The sequence below is a fragment of the Protopterus annectens genome, chromosome 4.part0, assembly GCF_019279795.1.
Source record: "Protopterus annectens isolate FY-2018-M chromosome 4.part0, PAN1.0, whole genome shotgun sequence".
Classification (NCBI taxonomy): domain Eukaryota; kingdom Metazoa; phylum Chordata; order Ceratodontiformes; family Protopteridae; genus Protopterus; species Protopterus annectens.
In genome coordinates this window covers 2,222,954-2,247,683 of record NC_056733.1, presented here as the reverse complement: position 1 = coordinate 2,247,683, position 24,730 = coordinate 2,222,954, and the positions used below count along the sequence as shown (strand labels likewise).

The following is a 24,730-nucleotide window of genomic DNA, read 5'->3' as shown; positions in this document are numbered from 1 at the left end:
ATAGTGTATTACTTATTTAAAAAAATCTCTGAATGTTTTTGTTTATTTTTCATCTAAATTACTGGAAGTCATCTACTGCACTACGGTTGAAACTTGAACAGCTCAGAGGCTCTTGCCTGGTAAACTTTTGTTTTCTCCTTTTCTAATTACCTCTTTCTTCCTCCATATTTCTTTATTGCTGGCATCCAGGCAGTGTTATTATTAGCCAGTAACTTAAATTTACCATAATTGAGAAAAATTACGGTATTACAATTTTTTAGTTTTTTACACAGGCAGAATTGCAAGTAACAGGATGCTCGCTGTATTACTGTATTAGAAGTTGTCCCTGATTTGTTTTGATTTTCACCACAGTAGCTGTGAGTTTCTCCATGTTTTGCAAAATATAGCAGTTCACTCACTGAACAGAAAAAAAATTTTTTTTTCTCTTAATTTTGCAATTTGGTAACTGGGTTGGCGAGCTGAACTATTGGCCCTTTTCAGATACAATTATACACTGGAGATCAGAATACAGTAACATAGATTGGTATACAAAGTATTAGTTTATATAAATACAATAAAGACTGTGCAGATTATAAATCAATATGAAGTATAGCAAGTTCACCATGTAATAACATTTTCAACCACAGGAGTATGTGCAGTTACATTTCAGGTGGAGTAATTAACAGAAAATGTTTCTGCACTTGCAGGCTGTGCTACGGAAATGGTAAAACAATATATCAACCAGACTGTATCCACTGAAATCACCAATGTAACAAGTGTAGCAAAGTATGGGTAGTTTCAAAAGCATAGCAAATAATCAGTTACAAAATGTTATGCAAACACGACAGTCCAGGTGGCACAGTCTCATCTAATGCCTTCAAAGTCACTGCTGATTATTATTTTTCTTTTTCATTAGGGTCACAATAATGGCACAATATATACTTCACTTAAGGTATCAGGTGTTGACACAAAAGAAAATTTCAAAGTCGCACAGTTTAAATATACCTGTCAAGCATTCCTTAACCAACTGTAGTACACCTAACAGCAAGAGCTCCAGTATTGGTTCCTAGGGAGCTTGAAGAACTATTGTTAAGTAACATTTAAATATACGACTTCCTTAGCCCATGCCTCTATTTACTACAGTGCAAATCAATGCAAGTCACTAAGCAATCTTATCTAATATTCACTCTCAGCCACCAGTAACCATTCTCTGTAGGCCTTTTCAGCATCCAATGATCCTTGGAAAATTCAGTAACCGAACCACCATTTTTTTTTTGCTTAAACTCCAAGCAGTCAACTCTTTATTCATTTTTTAAAAATCCCATTAAAGTACAAATTTCTCTTCTATGCCTAGTATTTTATCAAATGTATTTGTTCTTTGTATACTATTTGACTACTTAATTCTATGGACTTATGTTACACATCCACCACTGTTTGCTGCAATGGCAGAATTATGTCATATTTTTTCAAGAACTCACTGAAATCATCGCCTAACACTTCCAAGCTGTTTTATCATACCATGTGGCACTAAGGCATCTTTGATTTGTAAGTCAAATGTTTTTAAAATGTTGGACTACTACAACATTTTTGATAATGCAAAAGAACACTAACTAAATTATGTATATAGAATTATATTTAAATTACTACAAGCTCCTTGCTACTAATATTAATACCAACATGATTTTATATTTTGGACCTCCAGGATAACCAAAGCAGTGCACTTACAGAAAATATAACTTCATGGTGTATCGTTTTTTCCACATATATGTGTGTTATGCATCCTTATCAATATGTTTTGATGTTTACTACAATTTAACTAATTCACTTTAAACATTGAAAACACATTACCATAATGTTAGTCTCTTTATCTTACAGTTAATAGTTTCTTGTATTCAAACTGTAATATTACATTTTGACTGTCTAGTTTAAAAGTATGTTCACAATATAACTAGCGTCATGAAGACCGTTAGGAAAATAAGAAAACATTTAGGATCAAGACATAAATATTAGGTAGAGCTTTACCAAACTATGCTTCTTATCTAAACATTTTGAAGACTCAAGCTTTAACTTTTGATCGATCTACAATAGTGATGACAAGAGATCCGAATGAGAATAAAATAACTTTATAAGCAACTGAAAATACCATATAATATTCATCGCAGGATGCCTACCAACCCTGACTGAGCATGCTTTTATAACTAAATGTATTTTTGTATAGCTCAGGAGGAAAATATTAAAACTTCTTAAAACATATTCTACTGTATGCTAATACTACTGACATAGTTCGAACACAACTATTTGCAAGACAAACTTCCTCTTTTAAAATTAGCATTTTTTACAAGCAATGTATGTGCTCCGAATTTTACTACAACACTATACAGTTAATACATTATGCGCTTAGTGTAAATAAATTCAGTTTGTTTTGTACGTTGTTCTACTATATATTTGAATATAACGATACTTATTTGAGAAATAATCTGAAAGTATTTAATAAAAACAGCTTTTCAGCAAATATAACAAATGAACAAAAGCTGCAAATCAACTTTGAATGCTTTATCCCTTGATAACCTCTACATAACACAAGCAATGTTATTCACGGCTTTAATAGGACAGCAGCCCGGATAGAAAACTATGGGGAAGCTTGTGTACCCGGAAGTTTATTCAGCGTACTTCAGTCTCATGCCTCTTTAGAGGCAAGTCTGGTTACTGATTGGAACGTGGAGTTATTTTAGGTTTAGATAATTATGGCTGAAATTATTCAACAGCGAATTGAAGATAGGATCCCCGAATTGGAACAGCTGGAGAGAGTAGGTCTTTTTACGCCAAAAGAAATCAAGTGAGTGGTAAAAGGATAATTCTTACAGTGTAATAAGTTCTAGTATGTTTTCCATTTTTTGTGCGTAGTAGTAAATGGTCCGTTATTAAACTGTAATAAATAGTATGTTTTCCACGTTTATTATGTGGTTGTATCGTAGTCACCATCGTGGTATATAATTAGTAGTGAAACACAGAATGTTAATGTTTTATATATGTGTTGTATCGTTATTAGGCGGTTTTGTGTTACTTTGATTCTTAAATTATTCATTTGTTTACGTTAAAAAACCTTAACTGATGTGGGCTACTTAACAGAAAGACGGCCAGCCTGAAAGGATTCCTAGGGACAATCTGCCTTGGGGGGGGGGGAAAAACAGACATCCCTCAGCTAATTTTCAGCACCCATGTGGCTGCTACGCTTTAATAATAAGATACACAGATATTCTAGAGCAGTGTACTGGGCTGTACAGGGCAAGCAACAAGATGACACAAACGGTGTTACTCCAGATCTTGTTGACCAGCTCTAGTTTGTTAGTGAAGATCATAGCTTTCATCAGAGTTTCACCTCTAAATTCAGGGACAAATCCAGATGTCATCATGGACACTTTAAAATATTAATACAGTTAATCAGAGAATAACAAAAATGGGGGCTTGTGAGGTAATAAAGATTTTCAGAAGTACAAGAAGACTTACTGTTGATTGCCATTATTTATTAAGTGTAGTCCACAACCTTTTCTCCCCCAAATCACCAGTATTGGGGGGACATAGCTAAACTTTGAGCCCAAATCACTAACATTTGAGAGGTACATGTAAATAATATTAAAATGTGTCAGTAGCTTTTTGTTGAGTTTGACTAGCTCGATTAACTTTGCAAAATAAATATACACACTATACCTGCATGGTGAAATTTACTGGCTTTTTCAGTTGTATCGTTCTAAGAATGTTGTTTCTTTTTAAGTGTTAATGTATTAATCTATTTTTGTTAAATCTGTAAGACCTGTTTGGCTGAAGTGTCTCTTTAGTGATGACCCACAAACATAAATCTGGCTAAGTGACTTGAGACAATGTAGTAGCCAAGGCTGATAGCCATACTCCTGTTTCAAGAAGCTTTTTGCTTCACAAGTTTCAGTCCTCTGTTCTGTGTAGCAAATAGTTGTTCGTTTGTTTGACAGAAATGTGACTGTACTGCTAGATATTTTACAAAGTTGTATAGTTCTTTTTCTCTATTTAATCAGAAGCCAAGCTTTGCATTGTACTTGTTCTTTTGCCAGATAAAACTGCAACTGTTTCTGCTTGATAAGAAGAACATCTTTAGTTAAACCTTGTCTCAGGTAAGCAATAAAAATATTATGTACATCTGGGAAGGAGAATTTGAAAAAAAAAAATAGTTTACATTTTTTATGCCTGTAACTTGAAAACATGGATGTATTCAATTTATTTTTAGTTAAGTTGTCCATTTAAGGAGGGCTACTTCTCAGTCAAGACGAGCCTTGATATCTGTCCTAGTAACCATGTTCAGTGCTTCTTGAACTGGAGTATTGTTTTACCAACTTGATGATCGCCCGCAAGCTGGTTAGTGCTGAAAAGAGGCAAGTTTATGTAGCTAGAATTATTTCTTTTATTTAATTTTCATAGGTTCATATGTGTGTACTAGGCTAATGACCCTGGAGCCTTTACAAGCCTAGCCCATAGAATTGCCCTGGCATTGTACCGTCTGACATTAGTTCCCAGTGGCTCTATCAATTAGAGCCACTGGATTGATCCCCGGGGTGAACTTTCTATTTCCCATCCACTCATAAGATTTCTTTTGAAGAGGGCCAGTGAAGTGCTTTGCTTGACATGTATTGGAAGTCTATTCCAGAGCATGGGCAGTCTCTGGGTTATGAACCTGTCCCCTCCAGCATGTTCTGTTGATTGTGGTAATGAGGTTGAGGTTTCTGGAGCATGTGGTGCGGAGGGATTGGGATTTCTTAAGGTGTAAAATTTTTGACAGAGCTGCGTCAGACATGGCTTTGTAAGTCAAGCAGAGATTGCCTCTTAGTAGACGATATGAGACAGAGAATAGTTGGAGTTTTTGAGTCTGTCCATGTAGGACATGTGTTTAAGGCCTAGGATCCCCTTCGTGAGGTACTTTTTGTGGCCTCTTCAGCTGTTGCAGGTGTCTAGTGAGGTATATGCCAAATGGGGCATTATACTCTGATTGGTCTAATGAGGGAAGAGTAGAGAGAAATGATGACCTCTTTCTTCCTGGATGCAAAACCCTTGGTAATGAGATGTGCCACATAGGACTTTCTGACCACAGTGACCTATGTCAAGGGAGAGGTTGTTGTCATCTTGTCGCCAGATTTCTTAGAATGCCTTCAGTGTTCAGTGGGCTCCCATCGATGTGGTAATTACTGGGAACTGAGTTTTGCCCAAAGGGGATGATGATGCATTTTTTGGCATTGAGCTTAATTAAGGCCATGGTTTCAATATCCGTCATTGGTCTCGGTGATGATTTTCTGTAGGATGTCTGCATCACTTGTGGAGTTAATAATGGCTCCCAGCTTACAGTCGTCTGTGAACTTGGTCAGCCAGAGTCCCTCTGTGTTGGCCTGGACTTCTGAGAAGTAGATGCCAAACAGGAGAGAACTCGGGACTGATTCGGCAGTCTGACTTGGAGTCTGTTACTTTAACATTGTGGGTTCTATTTGTGAGCCAATTTGCAACCCACCTAATGATATAGAGGTTGATGCCTAGTTTGGTGAGTTTATCACGAATACCTGAGTGAGGAATGATATAAAAGGCCTTGGCCAGATCGAGGTAGGCTTTATGAACTGCCTTACCTTCATCCGCAGCTCTGGTGACTGACTCAAAGAAGTCAACCAGGTTGAGCAGGCATGATCTACCTTTCACAAAACCAAATTGCGTGAGATCTAGAGTTTGGAGATTCCCTGTGTCCTGGTTAATTAGGTCCATGATGATGCGCTTCATTTGTTTGTTTGTGTCTTTCGGCTTTTCCCGGTTAGGGGTCGCCACATCGGAACTCCGGTCTGCTAATGATTGGTAGTTGATTTTTACGTGCCGAGTTACCAGCCCTGACGTACAACCTTCAACGAAGGTACGCCCATTCACACATGTCTCCATGCAGAAGACGCTCTAGCTGAGAATCAAACTGACAGCCTCTTACTGTGAGGCGACAACGCTCATAGCATTATGTGTCAGACTAATGGAGTGATAATTTCCAGGGTCTGTAGTCGCTCCTCCTTTATGGAGAGGGATGACTGTAGCAGTGCACCATTCAATAGGGACAAAGCCAGAGGTGAGGCTATGAGTGAACAGAGCACACAGATGTGGTGCCATTTCACCTTGTAATTCATGTAGAACATAGCCAGGGATATTGTCGGGTCCCATTGAAGCTGTATTCTTGGCCTTGGACAGTGCAGCTTTAACCTGCGCTGCAGTAATGCTGGATGCCTGGCATTCTTCCGTTATTGAGATTGGCCCTTTTCAGGGGGAAAGAGGGGTAAAGTTGGCACTGAATCTGTCATTTGCAATATCTGTTTGGTCAGTGTAGGAGGTACTATTCAGTAACTCTGAGCAAATCTGGGTATTGCCGTGGAGATTCTTGATACAACTATAGAAGGCTTTGTGGTTGCTTTTAGTGTCTGCTGCAATTCTGCCTTCATAGCTGGCTTTGGAGGTTTTTATGAGGAATTTCCACTTTTTGTTGAGGCTAATAAGGGAATTTTTCCAATCTTGGGACTTCACCTTTTTCTGCAACAGATTCTTTTTTTCTGTTGTAGAGTTTATTAATGGCAGGGGACCACCAGATTGGCTTGGAGAGCGTTTTGGTTCTGTTGGGTATGGCTAGTTCCATGCATTTGCCCATGTTGGTAATAACTAGGTCAAGGATGTTGCTTTCTCTTGTGGGGTTAGGAATGAGCCGGTCCAGGGCATTGGAACCGATGAATTCCAGGAAGCATTGGGCCATTACATTGGTGCATGAGAAGTTTTCTCAGTTGATTGAGGAGCAGCTGAAGTCATAGTATGAGAGTGTTGGGTTGGATCTTAATAGTTTCCAGGGTGGTTAGGAATGTGGAGTGAGAGTCTTGGGACATGGTTGGGAACATATAGCAGGCTACGACCTGAATTGCTGTCTTACCCAATGTTAGTTGTACCTGGAATGTCTCGGATTTGTTCAGCTGGGCTACTAGTCTGGAGGTGTGCATATCCTTTATGAATATGGAGACACCACCACTTTTGGAGCTTCGGTCCATGTTCTGGAGCTGAAAGGTGTGGAATGAGTTATACCCTGGTTGCGCAGGGGTGCTTTTTACTGCTTTAAACCAGGTCTCCGTTACAGCACAAATGTCGATTTTTCTCCATTTTTGAGGAGTGCTTCGAGCGAGTGCATCTTATTTAGACTTCCAGTGTTGAGCAGCATGACCCTCAGATTGCATTTATTTATAGTTGTTATGGTGGTAATTTGGTCTTTGGAACACTGCCTAAAAAGGCGCTATAGGGGTGGCAAGAGTCTTAGCCAGTACCTGGAAACCCAGGGGTGACAGATGTAGGCCATCTCTGATAAAATATCGCGGTATGTCATTCTTGTCACCCCAAGCAGATGGATACTGGATCCCCTTAGAATGACACTAGAAACTTAGCCAGTTGTTGAAGTCAGTCATTTTCTGTTTGTAGTGCGGTATCATTCTGGCCGATGGCAGGATGCTGCTCAGGGCTAGGGTCATACCTGCCTGGGCCACATAATCCCAGAACTCCACCATGTCTCTTTTCATGTAGTCCAGGGAGATGCTTTTCGGGTCATTCACACGCACATGGACAGTGACAGTCATATTTGTACTTGTTGTGGAGTGACTTGAATGTGTTTGTTATGCGTCAGATTCTGGCACTTGATAGACAGCTGACTGTTACCTTCTCCTTATTCAGCCTAGTGAGTGGGACATCAGTCTGCCTCACTATTGAGTCACCTATGATTATTGTATTGGGCCAGCTGTTCTGCCTTAGGGGCTTGGGTTGAGGGGCACATTGTGTAGGTGAGCTATGTGTCTTGTGGTTTGTGCTGTCTTGTGGTGATTGTGGGTTTCTGCCTTGGAGGTCTCTGCTGTTTGGGTAGATTTCTGTTAAGAGCCTCCGCAAAGGTGGGTGTGTTTGTGTTTTTATGTGAGGGTCGTGATGGTGGGTATTCTGGAGGGCTATGTGTTCCATGTTGTGTGGTGTAGGTGTTGACCTTCTCTTCTTGACCAGCTATTCCGATCTTGGCTGGCGAGTGCATGGCTTACAGTTTGGAGATATAAGCGCATATCTCACAAGTCTGAGTGTTGGGAGGTAAGAGGAGAGGGTTGTCTCTGTATATGAGGTTGTTGCTACACTGCCTCAGAATGCCCAAGTTCAGTAGGTTGATAGGAGAAAGCACAGGAAACTGACTTTTAGACATGCCAGGAGGGATGGTCATCATTACAAAGTACTGGAACTGTTTCCTTATAGGACGTCTAGTGCTGATAACACTTTTGTGTGCTACAATAATTGCCACTAAAAGCCTGATGAACTGCTAGGTATAAGCTAGTTAAAGTGCAAGAGAGAAGAGATCTAGCAAGATCCAAGGGAAAATTTGAAGAGCAGACTTTTTGGCACTGATAATATACTTTAAATGCATTGCAAGCTAGCACATTTGAGTGTGTAGGAATATTAAAGCAAATAAAGTTAAAATTAAAAGCAATTAAATGAAAAAAACGACAAGTGCAGAAAGCAGTATAATCAGAAAAAAAATCAAAATGGAGGCACTTAAAGTCTCTCTTTCTCCTTTCTGTTGCTCTTGTAGTCTGCAGGATGCCAAAACAGGATCTGCGGAGCTTAAACAAGCGCAAACACGGGCTTTTAAACTAAAAAGGAATAGAAAACCTGCCCAAACGGCCAATAAACTACAGTTTCATTGCCAGAAACCACTCCTCTTGTGGTAGATGGGCTGTTTATTGCTTACCACTCCCACTGATAAGCTGGAAGTCTTACTTCTAACATCGAAAGGTCTGGGGAACTCAAGCTTACAGATTTGCTGTATCCAGAGCTGTTTTGTACCTGGACTACTTTAGTAACAGGAAAGGCAGAAAAGAAGCTTAGAATTTTTTTTTTTTTTTTTTTTTTTTTTTTTTTTTACACTTGTTTACCAGGGATGTCCGACTGGGCCAGTGGCCCTTTTTCAGAGGAGGGGCCCAGGGAGAAAAGCTTAATTACAAACAACACACTGAAAAAACAGTACAATAAATCGAGAATACATAATTCTGGAAATATAGGTAGTAAGTAGTCGATACATAAACCATAAAAATTGAGAGAGTAATATAAAGCGAAAAAAAAAAAGAAAGCTAACAAATAAAGTAGTATGAAATAGCTTGTGCCATTGTAGAGAAATGACTGATCAGCAGATAAATATCATGATTTTGGTGGTAAATATTTATGAGGTACAAGTATGTTATATGAACAAGAATATGGCTGTTGCTATGCTAGTGTTACTTGTTCTAAACAGTGATCACTAAGGCAATATTGAGGTGAAGTACAAGAAGAAGGGAATATGATGAAAGTGTAGGATGCTTGAGATAGGTAGATAAAGATGGGAGCATTAGTGAGCTTGAGATAGGTAGAGAAAAATTGGAATTCTGTGAGAGAAGGCATAGTTTGAATGTTGGAATTTAGTAATAGAAGAGAGCTTTTGGTTGCAAGAACAAGGAAGTACAGAAAGATCAGCCTGGATTAGTGCAGGAGCAAAGCCATTTTTGGTTAGGTGTTCCTTGAGCAGTAGTTTTTAAACTTAGATATGTTGCTAGAATTTAGTATTGTCTGAGGCATGGAATTCCAGGACTCGGATATTTGGTGGGAGAATATAGAGTTGCCGTAACAATTATTAGATTTAGGTACTTTTGAGTAGCAGTTTGCTGGAGGATCTTGGTGGCCTCCCATTTGAGTAAGGTTACATTTAAGCTCTTGACTGCTGGGCAGTTGTCTGGATGGTGGAAGAGGGAGTGAATGAAAGTTAGTTGGTTGAGGGATACTAGATTGTGTAGTTCATTCCAATTTGGTTTATGAAGTGCTGTGCAGTGATGTGGTAGGTTAGGGAATTTTGCGTTCATTTATTTATTTTTTTTATATATTTTTTTTTTTTGTTATAGCTGGACTCCATTTCTTTTAATCTGATTTTCTGAGATTAGTGAATGTTGGTGAGGCATACAGAAGGGTAGAGAGTAGATGAGTCCTAGCTGTAGAATATCTAGTGACATCTGTTGGGTATGGCTTGAATGTGTGTAGTGAGCCTAGCTTAATGTGGGCTTTTTTGGAAGACTGAGGTGTTTGTCAAATATTAGGTAGTTGCCAGTTGTAACTCCAAGGAGTTTGGTGTGCTTTACATGTTAAGTTTTAGTTTTATTGGCTGAGTAGATGGTTAAGGGGGGAGAGTTATCAGAAACTTTGCTATTGGTGAAAAGCATAAGCTTTGTTTATTTGGATTGAGTACGAGTTGAGAATCTGTGAGGTACTTTTCAATGTGTTGGAAAGATTGTTGGGTTGTTTGTAGGAGTTCTGGTAGGGCGGGAACTGAACATATGAAGGAGGGGTCATCTGTGTATTGAACAAGGGTTACATGTCTGGTGGCTGTGCTGAGCCTATTGGTGAATATGTTGAAGACAATAGACCGAGAATTGAACCTTGGGGTACTCCTGCTGAGACCGGTAATAGGGTGGAGAGTTAATTTTGCCACTTAATTAACTGACCACCAACAGGCAGTTAACTGAGAAACCAGAAGAGGGCTGACTGTGTTAGGCTTAAGGAGGCTAGCTTATTTAGTAGTTTAATGGATTACATTTGTTGCTGCCCTTCCCTTAGTTGATTTATGGAGAGGGGAAAATGTACATAAACTCACTTGTACTGCCCATGACTTTTCTGCCTTTTTTAACGGTCAGAAATCCACGATTTGGAGAACTGTGGTTTTTTTTTAACACCTTTATTGAATTATTTCTTGTGATGTAGACTTAAATGTATATAAAAGTAACCAAACCATATTAATAAGTTCATAACAAGATGCATATATATTTTTATATATACTGTAATCATTACATTATGTAAATTATTCAATTCCTGCCTTCACTTAAACCTCCTCCAGAAATGTTTCTGTATTTATTGTTACCACAACTTCAATTTCTTTCTATGTAATTTACTTATACTACTTTCCAAAAATCCCATTTCTTATTCTCTGTGTTCGTGTTCACTACTTGAAGCATAGTTGGTTTTGATTTCCATTTTCCAGTTACTGCTTTTTTTGCCAGCCACCAGAACTGAACTTAACAAGATCGTACTATGTCTGCACAATTCAGACCCTGTATCCAACTGGGGAAAAAAATTCCCTAGTTACTCATTTGCTTGCCCAGTATTTTTGACAGAGTACTCTGTAGGGAAATTTTAATGGCTGTCAAGTCATTACATTTCCTCTTTCTTGGAACTTTGGGTGGGTAATGTGTCATATGCTTTAGAAAAGTCAGTGAAAAGTGAAGAAGCAAAGTTGCCCTCATTTCTGCATTGGTTTACTATGTTGGTGAAGTTGAAGAGGGTAGTAGTATTACTGTGGTTGGCCTGAAATCATGCTGGGTGTTGGAGAGGCAGTTGTGTGTGCTTGTATGTCTCATAAGCTGAGAGTGAATACATTTCTCAAGGATTCTAGAGAGGGGTGATAGGATAGCAGTAGGTTTATTGCTAGTTAACTCTGTTGAAGTACCTCCTTTATAAAGGGATGTAATAATGGATATTTTTCAAATGGATGGGGCATAGTTTTCAGTTATTGACTGGTTGATCAGAATGGAGACAAGGAAGACTAATGTTTCTGCGCTTATTTTAAGGAACTCTGTGGGAATGTTCTCGGCAGCTGAGGTTGTTGCTTTTAATTTGACTAGTAATATTTTTTATGGTTGATGTTGGGACAGGCTGAAAACTTGGAAAGTACATAGCTTTTGAGAAAAAGATGGAAGTGGGAGAAGTGAAGTGAGGTGGTAATTGATTGGTGATATGAGTGTTACACTTGATCTTAGCCAAAAGTCCGAAAAGCAATGGATAAAATGAGTCCATTCCATGTCAATGGATTTTTTGTTGCTTGAAGTGGAATGACAGGGTGTAGTGGTATGGTCAGAGCGTAATAGTTTATTTAGGGAGGATCAAAATGCTTGGGGTTGTTTTGTTGCAAATTACTTCGAACGAGTTCTTGTCAGATTTAACAAGAATGTTGGTACGCTGTCTTAGATATCTAAAATTTGGTAGGCATGTTGTGTTTCATTCTTAAACTGTTATTTCCATTCTTTATCTCTTTGTAGCATGAGCTGTTCTCTTTAGTCAGCCATGATGCTGTGTAAGTTTTTGCCTTTCTTGTCCTAGTGGTACCAAATTATTTAGTATTTTTAGGAAGGTGTGATTGAAGTGAATAACTGCTTCATTAAAGGACATTGCTCTTAATACATTGCAGCTGTAGCAATTGTGTATTTGTCAAATTTGGTTAAATTATGTATTTGTCAAATTTGGTTAAATTGTTTATTAAAAAAATTAGGATTTGCTTGCGTAAACCATGTTTGATTACATAGTTTGGGAGGTGGTCACTTACAGTATCTGGTAAGCAACCAGATGATTTTTATGTTATGGGGTTTGTCAATATCTAGTCCAGCATGTGCTACCTGTTAGTGGTTTTGTTGGCTCTAGTCATAGTGGATCTTATTAGTTGGGTGAGTTAACATATAAAATGTGTATATATATATAAATGTGTGTGTATATATGTATATGTGTACGTGTAATATATAGGGTGTGTGTATATATATATATATATATATGTGTACATATGTATGTGTATATATATATATATGTATATATATATATATATATATATATATATATATATATATTTGTGTATGTGTGTATATATGTATGTGTGTGTATATATGTATTTGTGTGTGTGTATGATATATATATATATATATATAATGTAAAATATACACACACACGTATGTGTATAATATATATTATTTTTATATATATATAACATACTCACACACGAACATCCAAGGTTTCAAAGGAGGCCCTTAATGAGTAAGTTTTTTTATGTGAAAAAATAGGAGCTTTACCCAAACTCACAGCCACTTCCTTGCTGCTGTTAGTATCCCAGTTGCGGGACATAATGTTTGTAATAGATGCCATGTCCAAAGTAATTTGGTAACAAAAACTGAGGGTTTGGTCCACAACATTATCATTGGATGCAGTATGGGTTTGGTACCAGGTGGCATTGTGATTGGTTAATGTGGGAGTTTGGTCAATACTGGCAGTATAACTGGTTGTTGGGAGTGGGGGAGTTTGGTCTGACCATTCTTGTTGTTTGGAGTCTGGCTGGAATCTTTGCTTGAGAATTGGATGGAACTTAGTTTGTCTGAATTTGTTGACTTCATTCAAATGTTATGTGAAGTGTGTAGGGTATTTTATATTAACAAATAAGACGCTGAGGAAGCAGCGTTCCTTAACAAAAGTGTCTTCATCACTAATAATACATGACCGATGATCTCTGAGTCCGCCTTGATGCTACTGCTGCATATCCGCAAGTCAAGCTCCACTCGTGTAACCTGTGCACCCGGCCTCAACCTGGTCTGTGACATCAACAGGACTTGCTAGCAGGACAGATTTGTGTCCTGAGACTCCCACATCTATGGAATAGACTCCCTCTCCATGTCAAGCAGTGTACCTTTTTAAGCACAATTTGGATAACATAATGGGAAATTAGAAAATGCATCCCTGGGATTCCACCTTTGGCCCTGCTGGACAATGGGCATCGGGTGCTGATTTGTCTGTGCATAGGCTAAACTCTTGACTAGGCTTATAAGGGCCTCAAGGCCAATAGTCTAGTAACGTCCTATGACAGTCTTGTGAACTGACCCCTAACAATATTCTTTTTATAAAACACAGATGTTGACTAGTAAACTCAAAGTAGTTCCGATTTTTTTCTTTTCTTAAATTGGTAGAATGCTAGCTATGTGTGGAAGTGTTCAGTGTGATTTCAGTATCTCCTGAAAGCCTAAATTTTTGGAATATTATCGGAGAGTGATGCAATAAAAGCATGCAAGTCCCATTTAGTACTTCGCCACACAAAAATATCATCAGTAAAATACAATTTTGTGTGTTGAAAACCAGGTAGCAACAGAGTCTGTTTCCCAAGCACTCAAAATATGATTCACATATGCAGGGGCCATTTTAGATCCGATCTCCACCCTTTAACTTGGTGGTAAATCATTCCATTAAAATGGAAGAAATTCCTTTTTAGTACTGTTAAAATCAGGGTACAAATGGTGTCTATTTTAACATTCGAAAAGGCCCAATATTTATTCAGTAAGGCCCTTACATGCTATATACCCTCAGTGTGTAGGATTTTGGGGTAAAGTGTCCCCCTCCAGTTGATGAAGAAAGAGGGCGTTTAAAAAGTTCCAAGAGTCCCGTAAATAAAAGGGAGTGGTCTGGACAATAGGGTTTAATAAACTGTCAATGAATTCTGAAATATATACACGTGTGTGTGTATTTATATGTGTATATAAATATATATATTTAAAAAAAAAACATAGGAACGAAGGCAAAGAAAAAAAACTACATACAAAAACACTTCCTTCTCCAGGGTAAACAAAAAACGCAGCTAAGCTGGTGTTGAGCGCTTTTGTTCTTTAATGTAAAAAGAACTTCTTAAGAAACATAGATATTCACACAAATAGTTCAGTATATAGAAATTAAGCATCCAATAAAAAATCTTTTGTTTCATGTAAACAAATAATAAAAAGTAGTCCGCAGTAACCAAGGAAATACAGCGGTAAAAAAAATGCAATAAAAACTGAACATGTAAGTACTCTGGATATTTCAAAGATATTTTGTTAATGATTAAAAGTTAATTAATAATGTGATTAGTTATCTAAGCCATTTTAGCATATGTTTAGTATTTAGGGACTTTTTCAGACCAGGGAAAGAGTTGGCATTATGAAGCAGCTGCCACTTAAGTTCCCGCACCTCCAATAGTGAGTTAAAATCACCAAAGAAAATATCTGTGTGTGTGTGTGTGTGTGTGTGTGTGTGTGTGTGTGTGTGTGTGTGTGTGTGTGTGTGTGTGTGTGTGTGTGTGTATATATATATATATATATATATATATATATATATATATATATATATATATAATTTGTGTGTTTTGTGTATATGTATATAGTTTTGTGTGTCTTTTTTATATATGTATGCATGCATATAGCCTTTCAGTGTGTTGTCTACATTGTTATGTGTAGCATGGTATTTGCTGGCAGCTCAGCTTTAGTATATGCAACATTTGATTTTTATGGAATTTGACAAACTATGTTTACCACCTCATTAACCCTATGCTCTAAAAAGGAGTGTCATTTTAGTCTTGCAAAAAAACGGCTGCCCATACTGCAAATAATATCCCTCCTTTTGGGTATCCTGTTATACAGACTATCATGGGAAGAAAGCTTCCACTTCTTTGTTCAGAGAATTCTAACAAGAGTTCTTCTCCCTTAAAATATGGTGTCTCTTTGTCAAAAGCACCCCGTTTGCAAATTCCACTGAATCTGAATGTATAGCCCATACTTTTTTTCTGTGTTGGCGGCTAAAGTTTGGGAAAGTATACCTGAAGATGTTAAACATTACAACTCCTCATTAGTTTCCGTAAATAGATTAAACATACTTCCTGCTTAATAAATCCAAATGCAACTGCTTTGGATCCAACACTGTCATGCAGTCTGAACTACAACATTGTTCACCAACTCTCTCTGCCCTGTAACTGTTGCTGGTTCTTTGAGATCCACCAACTCTCATTATTCCATATGTAGGTATGCCACACCCTGCTGTTAGGCCTTAGAATACTGCTGTAGCAGATTAACTGGCGTACTTGCCAAGGTCCTCCTCGTATACCTCTGTTTTCTGCTTCCTTTTACCACCATTTCTTAGACACAATGGTTGACTCCTTAAAGCTTTCCTCCCACATCTTTCATCTTCCTCCCCCTCCCAGCCATACCACATCTAGACTTTTTTCATACCATCACATACAGAAATGCATCCCCTATTTCCCTCCTCTTTCTCATGTGCATATGTAATATGAAATGTATTTATTTACTTATTTGTGTTTTGATTACCAGGATGAACATACTAGGCCACGAGTGACCCATTTTCAGTAAAGGCCCAGGGAGAAATGCTCCTTTAAAATCACACATTCTAACAATAAAAAAAAAAAAAAAAAAAAAAAAAATAGAAAAATAAATATATAATACAGTAATATATAATCCGATATAACATGACAAAATTAATGATTGGCACAATGATTGTAACTATTCTTTCTCCTGTCTCCTGAAAACACAGCAGTGTAAGATACTTATTGTGTAAAGAGAGGGAAAAATATGGGGGCGGTATAGCTGACAATAGAAAAGATTATAATTCAAACGAAACTGGGAGAGCAAGCATGTACTGTTAAAGGGAAAATTGTTGGAGTAGTTTGTGGATTGGAATTTAGTTTGTGAAAAAGTGTGACTTCTTCAGAACAAACTGTCATTGTGAATTTTACATTTAAATACAAGTTGCTGGTCTGCCATTGGTTCTAAACCAACCAATTCCATTTATGGGAAATGAACATACTGAAGTATACAAACAAGAGTTAGGTGCAAAAAAAACAGATAATTACATCAGAAATAACCATATCCACATAACATACGCAGAAAAGAATACAAGAATACTGTCACAAAAGCACGTAGTTATAGCAAACGTTGTTGACAGTACTAGACTTGATTTGCCTTTTCTTTAAGAATTGGCATTATAGTAATATGCTCATTAAGCCCAGGTGGATAATCAGCAGCTAATCTTAACTGCCACAATAACTTTATATAATACATTTTGCCAATCACCACCCCTTGCTTCAACTGTTACAAATTCAAGTATACCAAACTTAAAATATAAATAACCATTGCATACAATGCTATGCTTTGTATAAAGCATTAGTATCTTTTTTATTTTTTATATCATAGAGGTGTTCATATATTCTAGTTTTAAACATTCTCTCTGTCTTACCTACATAGAAGGAAGAACAGGTATTGCAGATGGCTATATAAACTAACTTGTTGGAACAACTACCACCACTTTTTAAGAAAACATGACTTTTATTTTTATTATCAAGGGAAATAGAAGAATCTTGCAATATATATGAACAATAGGAACACCACCTTTGTTCTGAAGAAGTCATACTAATTGATGAAAGTGCTTAACCTGTTTGTTTTATTATTTTTTAACATTAAATAAGGATTGTGGACTCGCAACGCTGTGCTCTTTTATTTTTCTTGGTTTGGTTCGAGCACTTATAGCACCATTTTTTATATTTTTAAGTGAAAAAGTAACAGTTTAGAGTTGAGAGATTAAGATTGGGAGTGTGCCTTCACTAATTTTTATAGTACTGTAGAGGATTCCTTAAGTAGCACAAGAATAGAGTTTCTTTACTAGTGTTTTATTGTGTAATACTGTATTCATTATGAGACATAAATGCCTTTACTAGTTTGTATGCTCCTTTTGTAAAATCATTTAACAGCCTGTTGCCAGCGTTGCACTAATTATTTGTACAACCATTTTTATATCTTTGACTGTATTACTGTTTCTTAATGTAAAATGCCATGTAACCAACTTCTTTTTAGCTTGTATTCTTTTATCTGATTTCAAATCCCAGGCTGAACCTGAAAAATAGTCCAGTGGATCATGCTCTACCCCGGTCAACACACTCATAAAGAACTAAGTAAATGTGTAGATTTTTTTTTTTTTTTGCACGGGTTGGTGGTGTCTCACTAAACCCTACATCTTGTCACCCATTGCACTTTTAGTACTATGAGATTCATGTAAGAGGCAGGGATGTGAATACCTTGTTGGAAAACAAGGAGATGGAATGACAAATTAGGTTGGAAAGTTATTGTGTATAAATTAAAGCTGGTTTAAACACAGTTTAAGAATGAAAAGTAATTTTAACAAGTGATATTTGGTTAATTAGATAATTTACAGATTGACTGAGCTAAGTGCTCATTCCCAATTTGTGTGCAACTCTGTGTTCACAAGTCATGTTTGCAGCAAACCAGCCTGCCTTTCTGCAGCAGGATGAGTTAACCGGCACAGAGTTCTCACTACCACCTTCCATAGTTGACCTCTTTCATTGTGTGGGCCATTCAAGCTTTTGTCACTGGCTGGAAATATAGTTCATACATTCCAACTACAGCCTTTAAACTGCTCTTTGCTGATACTTTTTCTGCCATACTCGCCTCTAGTGTTCTTTCCCGCTCCGCCCTACGGGCTCACTCCGCTCCCCTACCCTGCCCCCATTTCCCACCCGCCCCCAGTACACCTAGCTTTATTCCTATTGTACCCCAACCCTCTCAGCCTAATTACCCAATACCAGCTCCCCTCTCATTACTCCTCCCACCTATAGCCATCATTCTTAAACTCTGTAATATGTACTCCACCCAGTAATTATAGTCCCCTCCTCTTTCCTTAAGTCTCTAGAATACCTCCATCACTTTTTAAACCCTTTCTTCTTCCTAGCCTTCTGTATTTTCCTAACCAGTCATACCACTGTCTCTTTGCTCCAACATGCTCTCCTCAAGTTATCACACCCTCCAGTCCCCCAGCCTCCTCTTTCTGTTCCTACTTCCCTTATACTATGCTACCTCACAGTCCACCTATGCTTGTCCAATACCACCTACAAAGACAGCTACCATATAAACCCACCTTCGCCCTCACTCTTACTTCCATTTCCACTCTTATCTCCTCTACTGTCATTCAGCCCATCCCTCTGCACCTATTCCACCCTAAACTCTTCTCCTCTAAAGTCAAGATACTGTCACCTGCTCCAATCTACAATCTACCAAAATTCATGCCTGGCAGACCAATATGGCTAAAGGATATCTCCTTCAACCTAGTCCAAGCTGGTGATACCCATCCTAACCTTGGTCCTACATCCTTTAACAACACTCATCCCTTACCCTCTTACTCCTATCTCAACACCCTAAAGATTTTTACAATTAATGCACAAAGTCTAAACAACAAAGTACACCAATTTCAAGCTTGGTTAAGCCATAAACAACTAGATATCTTGACCATCTCTGAAACCTGGCTCAAGCCCTTTATCTCAGACTCTGAGATTCTGCCCCCATAATTTCACTGTCTCAGAAATGACTGACTAAATAAAAAAGGTGGAGGCACTGCCCTAGTCTACTCCAACCTTCTTATATTAATTCCCCTCCAAATTCCAATTCCTCAATTCCAGAACACTGAACTAACTGCTGGAATTCTAAAATTAAATAAACATAAAAATATCTGCATCATTGCCCTATATATATATATATATATATATATATATATATATATATATATATATATATATATCTCACCTGCTAACAATATCTCTACACTCGAAAATATTCTCCTATGGGCCTCTACTGAAATTAACGATGAAACTTGGTGTTGTGAATATTGACTGGAATAAAATCAATTGCCCCTATCCATCCCTATCCATTAACTTGTAACTTCACTCAAATAATCCTCTCCATCACTTGACCTAACAAACCCTCCCGGATCCACTGTAGATTGGGTCCTAGTCTCAGATCCAAATAAAATAACCAATGCTGGCACAATTCCTGATATCTTTAGCGACCACCTCCCAGCCATCATACGTCGCTCAACTAGTTCCTCCCCACACCAGCATCAGTACATTCAAACTCGTAACCTCACTAGCTTCAACCCAACTACTTTCAAACAAATGAACTGGCAAATTCTAAACATCCTTCCTCTTGACAAGGCTATAGAATACTTCAACTCTGTCTTTCTTGAAAGTTTAAACTCACTAGCCCCACCAAGAAACAAAAGGATAAAAACTAAAACTGCTCCTTGGCTATCCAAAGAGACAGAACAGATTATGCACCAAAGCGACAAACTATGGAAGCTTTACCAAATCAATAAACTGGACAATGCCTTGCTCCAATATAAACGGCTCTGCAGCCATGCAAAACAGCTAATCATCAAAGACAAAAAATCCTACTGTATCAAACTTCAGTCCAGTAACAATAAACCCCCCCAAAAAATTCTGGAACTCGGTAAACTCACTCCTCAATCCAGGCTCCAAGAATAATCCCTGTCCTGACCCAAGTAAATCTTATCTCGAACTAGGCTCTGAATTTAACTAATTTTTCATAGACACTATTACTACCGTCACAAAGATATTTCCCAATAACCCAACTGCTCTACACACTCCCTCTTCTAACTCGCCTCATCTGTTTGAACTCAAACACATCTCCACCAACTTTATAAAAAAAACTTTTGTCCAAACTTAAACCTTGCTCTAACGCTCCCAACAATATTCCCTCTTCCTTCCTAAAATGTGCTGCTGATGGCATTGCACTCCCAAATCAGCATCATTATCAACCGATCCTTAAAAGAATCATACATCCCCAAATTCTGGTGCTCCGCTTATATTCTTCCTCTTCATAAAGGAGGCAAAAATACTAGCATCTCAAACTTTTGCCCTGTTGCTTTGCTCTCACCAATCTCCAGAATCCTAGAAAAATGCATCCATCTCCAACTTATGCCTTTCCTGACCCAAAACAATCTTTTCACTCCTACTGAGCATGGCTTCCATCCAGGCCATAGCACAATAACCGCTCTACCCTCTTTCCTAGAAACTGTCAATCAAGCCCAAGATTCAGGCCACTTAGTTTCTACTATTTTACTCTATCTGTCTAAACCCTTTGAAACTGTTTCCCACTGGCACCTTTTCTGTCATCTCTCAAACCTTAATCTCTCACATAATGCTTTATCATGATTCTCCAGCTATCTATCAGGCAGATCACAGGCAGTCAGATGGAATAACTCCATCTTTTCCTTCCCACCTACCCCAACTGGCGTACCACAGGAATTCATCCTTGGGCCAATGCTTTTTAACATCTTCATCAATAACTTTCACACTGCTATTCGTGATGCTAAAATCTTTCAATACGCAGACGATTCAACCTTAGTCAGCTGTGCCTCAAACCTTGCTGAATTGCTGACTAAAACCCAAACTGCCTTCTCAACAACTGAAAACTGAATGCGCCAAAACCACCCCTCTCTCAATGCAAATAAATCAAAGATTCTACTATTCCCTCCCACAGAGACCCTCTCCTACGATAAAAACAACTTTAAAGTCTATAGTCAAACCAACTCACCTATAGAAGTAGTCCCCTCTGCCAAACTACTTGACATTACTGTAGATGAACACCTCCAGTTTGATATTCATATTCAACAAAATATTAAGAAAACCCACCAAAAGCTAGGTATGCTGTGTAGGAATAATCGCTTTCTCTCCAACTCTACCAGGCAAACTCTGGCCTCGACTTATCTTCTTCCTTCCTTCCTTATTATATGGAGCCCCTCTCCTAACCAACCTGTCCTCCTTTATCACCTCTAAACTAGAAAACTGCTACAACAAAATCTCTAAATTTGCCTCTAAATCTAAAAATACCACCCATCACTGCCTAACCCTACAATCCCTGAATTGGCTTGAACTCCCAAACTACCTAGACTATCTCCAACTCACTACTGCACATAGACTCATTTTACCCAACAAAATGTCCCGCTCTAACTAACATCCTTCCCCCTTCTACACCCAACAGAGCTCTAAGATCTGAAAATCAGAACTTAATTACTATCCATAAACCTAAACGTCCTGCTAGCCAACTTCTCCTATCTTTCTCACTAGGCAAAAAATGGAATTCCCTTCCCTCCACATTAAGAACCTTACCAAACTCATAAAACTTCAAAACCCAGCTATTCAAACGCCTGTCCACTAAATGGAAATTACTTGCCTTCACCCAACCTAATCCAAGGGGGGTTCTCGCTCTGGTTCCCAAGCTCAACAACTGTCATAGTTATCTTCCTATGAGCCTATCTCAGCTCTCAACAATTTCTATAGCTTCTCTCTAAGCTCTCACCTCCTACAGCTACCCTCACACAGCCCAACCTTTTAAATATTGTAAATAACATTCTACTGTTGATGTGTGTATGTAAAGCGTATTTACATTTTTTAAAAGGTTTGTATGTAAACTGTTTCCACACCTAACCCATATCTGTTTTCCTCAAATGAAACTGTGTGATCCCTACCTTCAAGCTTAATGAATTTGTCAACTATGCATGATATTGAATGCATTTATGAGTAACTATTCTACACAAGATCTTTAATATTAACTATCATTTGTATTTAAATTGTATAATGCATCTTGGAGCTTTTCTCCCTGGGCCTCCACTGAAAATGGGTCAATTCGGCCCAGTGGACTTCCCCGTTAATCAAATTGCAAATAAAATAATAAATAAATGTCTCAGAGCTGATGTTTCTTAGGCAATATGTAGGGATTTAGTAAAGCTGTAGTTTCTGCAATAGTATCCTGGCCGTCTTTAAAGCAATGGGCATTATGGAAATGAAACACAGACTTGCTGTTTGAACTAGCCTGCTTAATTTATCAAGCCAGCTACAGTTTGTCTGAGTGCTGACATCTTGAAGATGCCGATTGTAAAATTTTGTACCCCTTGATATAATTCTAGCTTTCGGAGGACATTGAGCTAATTTATGTAGTACAAAGAATGGTAAGTTATATTCAAAACATAATCTTTGGCCTTGAAGAGAGTGGTCACTGTTGGTGCTCATTTACAAATTCATTTTTTTTTAATGAGTTGATCATATCACAGAAGACAAAGGCGAGCATACTTTTTATATAAAGAAAATAAACCATGTTAATGTGTTCACAGTTACAAACATTGTACGTGGCATGCATTGCTTTATACATTCCCACCTAAGTACCATGTTCAGTCATAGCCTCACTTCAGGCTTTGTGCCTATGAATGGCGCACAACTACGGTTATCCCATTCCACAAGGTGGATCCACCACGGACCCCAGGAGCTAATGCCTCATTAGCCTGATTAGCCTGATCTGCAAAGCCATAGAACATATCATCATGGAACTTTATAAACAGACATAGGTAACCTTCAAACTTTGGACCCCACCCAGTTTGGGTTCATGGAAGGCAGATCATGTCTCCTAAACCTGATTGACTTCTTTGAAGCAGTCATCAGAGCCGTGGACGAGGATAAAGTGGTTCAAACAGCCTATCTAGACCTCGCCAAAGCCTTCAACACCATCCCCCACTCTGGTATCATAGATAAACTCACTAAACTGGGCATAAATCCCTATGTCACACGATGGGTTGTCAATTGGCTCACCGACAGAATCCACACCGTAAAAGTAGCTGACTCCAAATCTGACTCCAGACCAGTTACAAGTGGAGTACCACAGGGTTCAGTCCTGCATCCACTCCTGTTCGGCATCTACTTCTCTGAAGTCCAGGCCAACACAGAGGGTCTATAGCTACCAAAGTTCGCAGACGACTGCAAACTGGGAGCCATTCTTGAATCCCCAAATGATGTGGACATTCTACAAAAGGGCCTCACTGAGACAGGTGCCTGGTGTCATAACCATGGCCTTTAGCTCAATGCCAGAAAATGCATAGTCATGCCCTTTGGTTAAAGCCCTGTGCCCAGGAACTACCACATAGGTGGCAGTCCACTTAATACTGAAGGTGTGATAAGAGACCTAGGGACACAGGTGGGCAGTAGTCTCTCCTTTGACAACCACATCACCACAGTACTCAGTAAATCCTAATACGTGGCACACCTCATCACAAAAGGTTTCTCATTCAGAAAAAAGGAGGTCATTGTTCCCCTCATTAGACCTATTATAGAGTATAACGCCCCATTTGGTATGTACCTCACAAGACATTTACAACAACTGGAGAGGCCACAGAATTACCTCGCAAAGAGAATCAGTGGCCTCAAACAGATGCCTTATGCAGACCTTCTCAAAAAACTCCAGCTGTACTCCATTGCATATCACCTACTCGGAGGCGATCTCTGACTAAAATACAAAGCCATGTCAAACCCAGAGCTGTTGGACATACTACCCTTAAAGAAATCCCAATCCCTCAGAGCCACACACTCCAGGGAGCTAAACCTTGTCACCACAATAAACAAAGAATGCTGGAGTGATAGGTTCGTGTCCCAGAGACTCCCCTTACTTTGGAACAGACTGCCCATTTATGTCAAGCAGAGCACCTCATTAGCCCTCTTTAAGAAAAATCTTGACAATCAGATGGGAGATAGAAAATTCACCCCAGGGATCACTTCTGTGAGTCTGCTCGACAGGGGCACAGGAAAATTAATTTTTGGGTGGCGAAAGCCAGGGAATCGCTATGGCTAGGCTAATACAGGCCATATGTCTGGGAACCTAGTACTTGCCTATGAACAATTATCATTGGTCCAGCATTATATAAATTTCATAGTTCCTGCCTTCCCCTCAAGCCTCACTCCTCCTCCAAACATTCTGCATGAATTGTTCTGTGTTTTCATTTGCTCCTACCATTTTCTAAAGATCCCACTTCTGCTCTTTTATCTCTGTTACAATGTTCACTACTTTTAAATAAGTTTGTTTTAGACTTTGATTTCTTTTTCTAGTAATTGGTTTTCTGGCTGCCACCAGAATTAAACTTCACTTGTTCTTACTATGTCCAGACAGTTCGCCGGTGGTACAGCGGTAGCATTGTTGCCTCACAGCAAGGGATTCTCCTGTTCGATTCTTGGCTGGAGTGCCTTCTGTCTGGAGTATGCATGTCCTCCCCGCGTTCGAGTGGCCTCCGAAAGACATGCGCGAATGGGTATGCCTTCGCTGAAGGTTGGGCATCGGGCTGGCAACTCAGCACCATAAAAAAATAGACTGCCAATCTTTAGCGGACTGCAGTTCCACTGTGGTGACCCCTAACTGTGGAAAAGCCGAAATGACAAACA

General features: G+C 38.6%; 1 protein-coding gene across 1 annotated transcript in view; it reads left to right on the top strand.

Moving 5' to 3' along the window:
• Positions 1-2,627: 2,627 nt before the first annotated feature.
• Positions 2,628-24,730, top strand: part of UTP6 (UTP6 small subunit processome component) — a 1,596,914-nt gene continuing 1,574,811 nt past the window's right edge. The window contains exon 1 of the mRNA XM_044068038.1: positions 2,628-2,815. Coding sequence (XP_043923973.1) covers positions 2,724-2,815 — 92 coding nt within the window. The 5' untranslated portion in view covers positions 2,628-2,723. The remainder of the gene's footprint in view (positions 2,816-24,730) is intronic.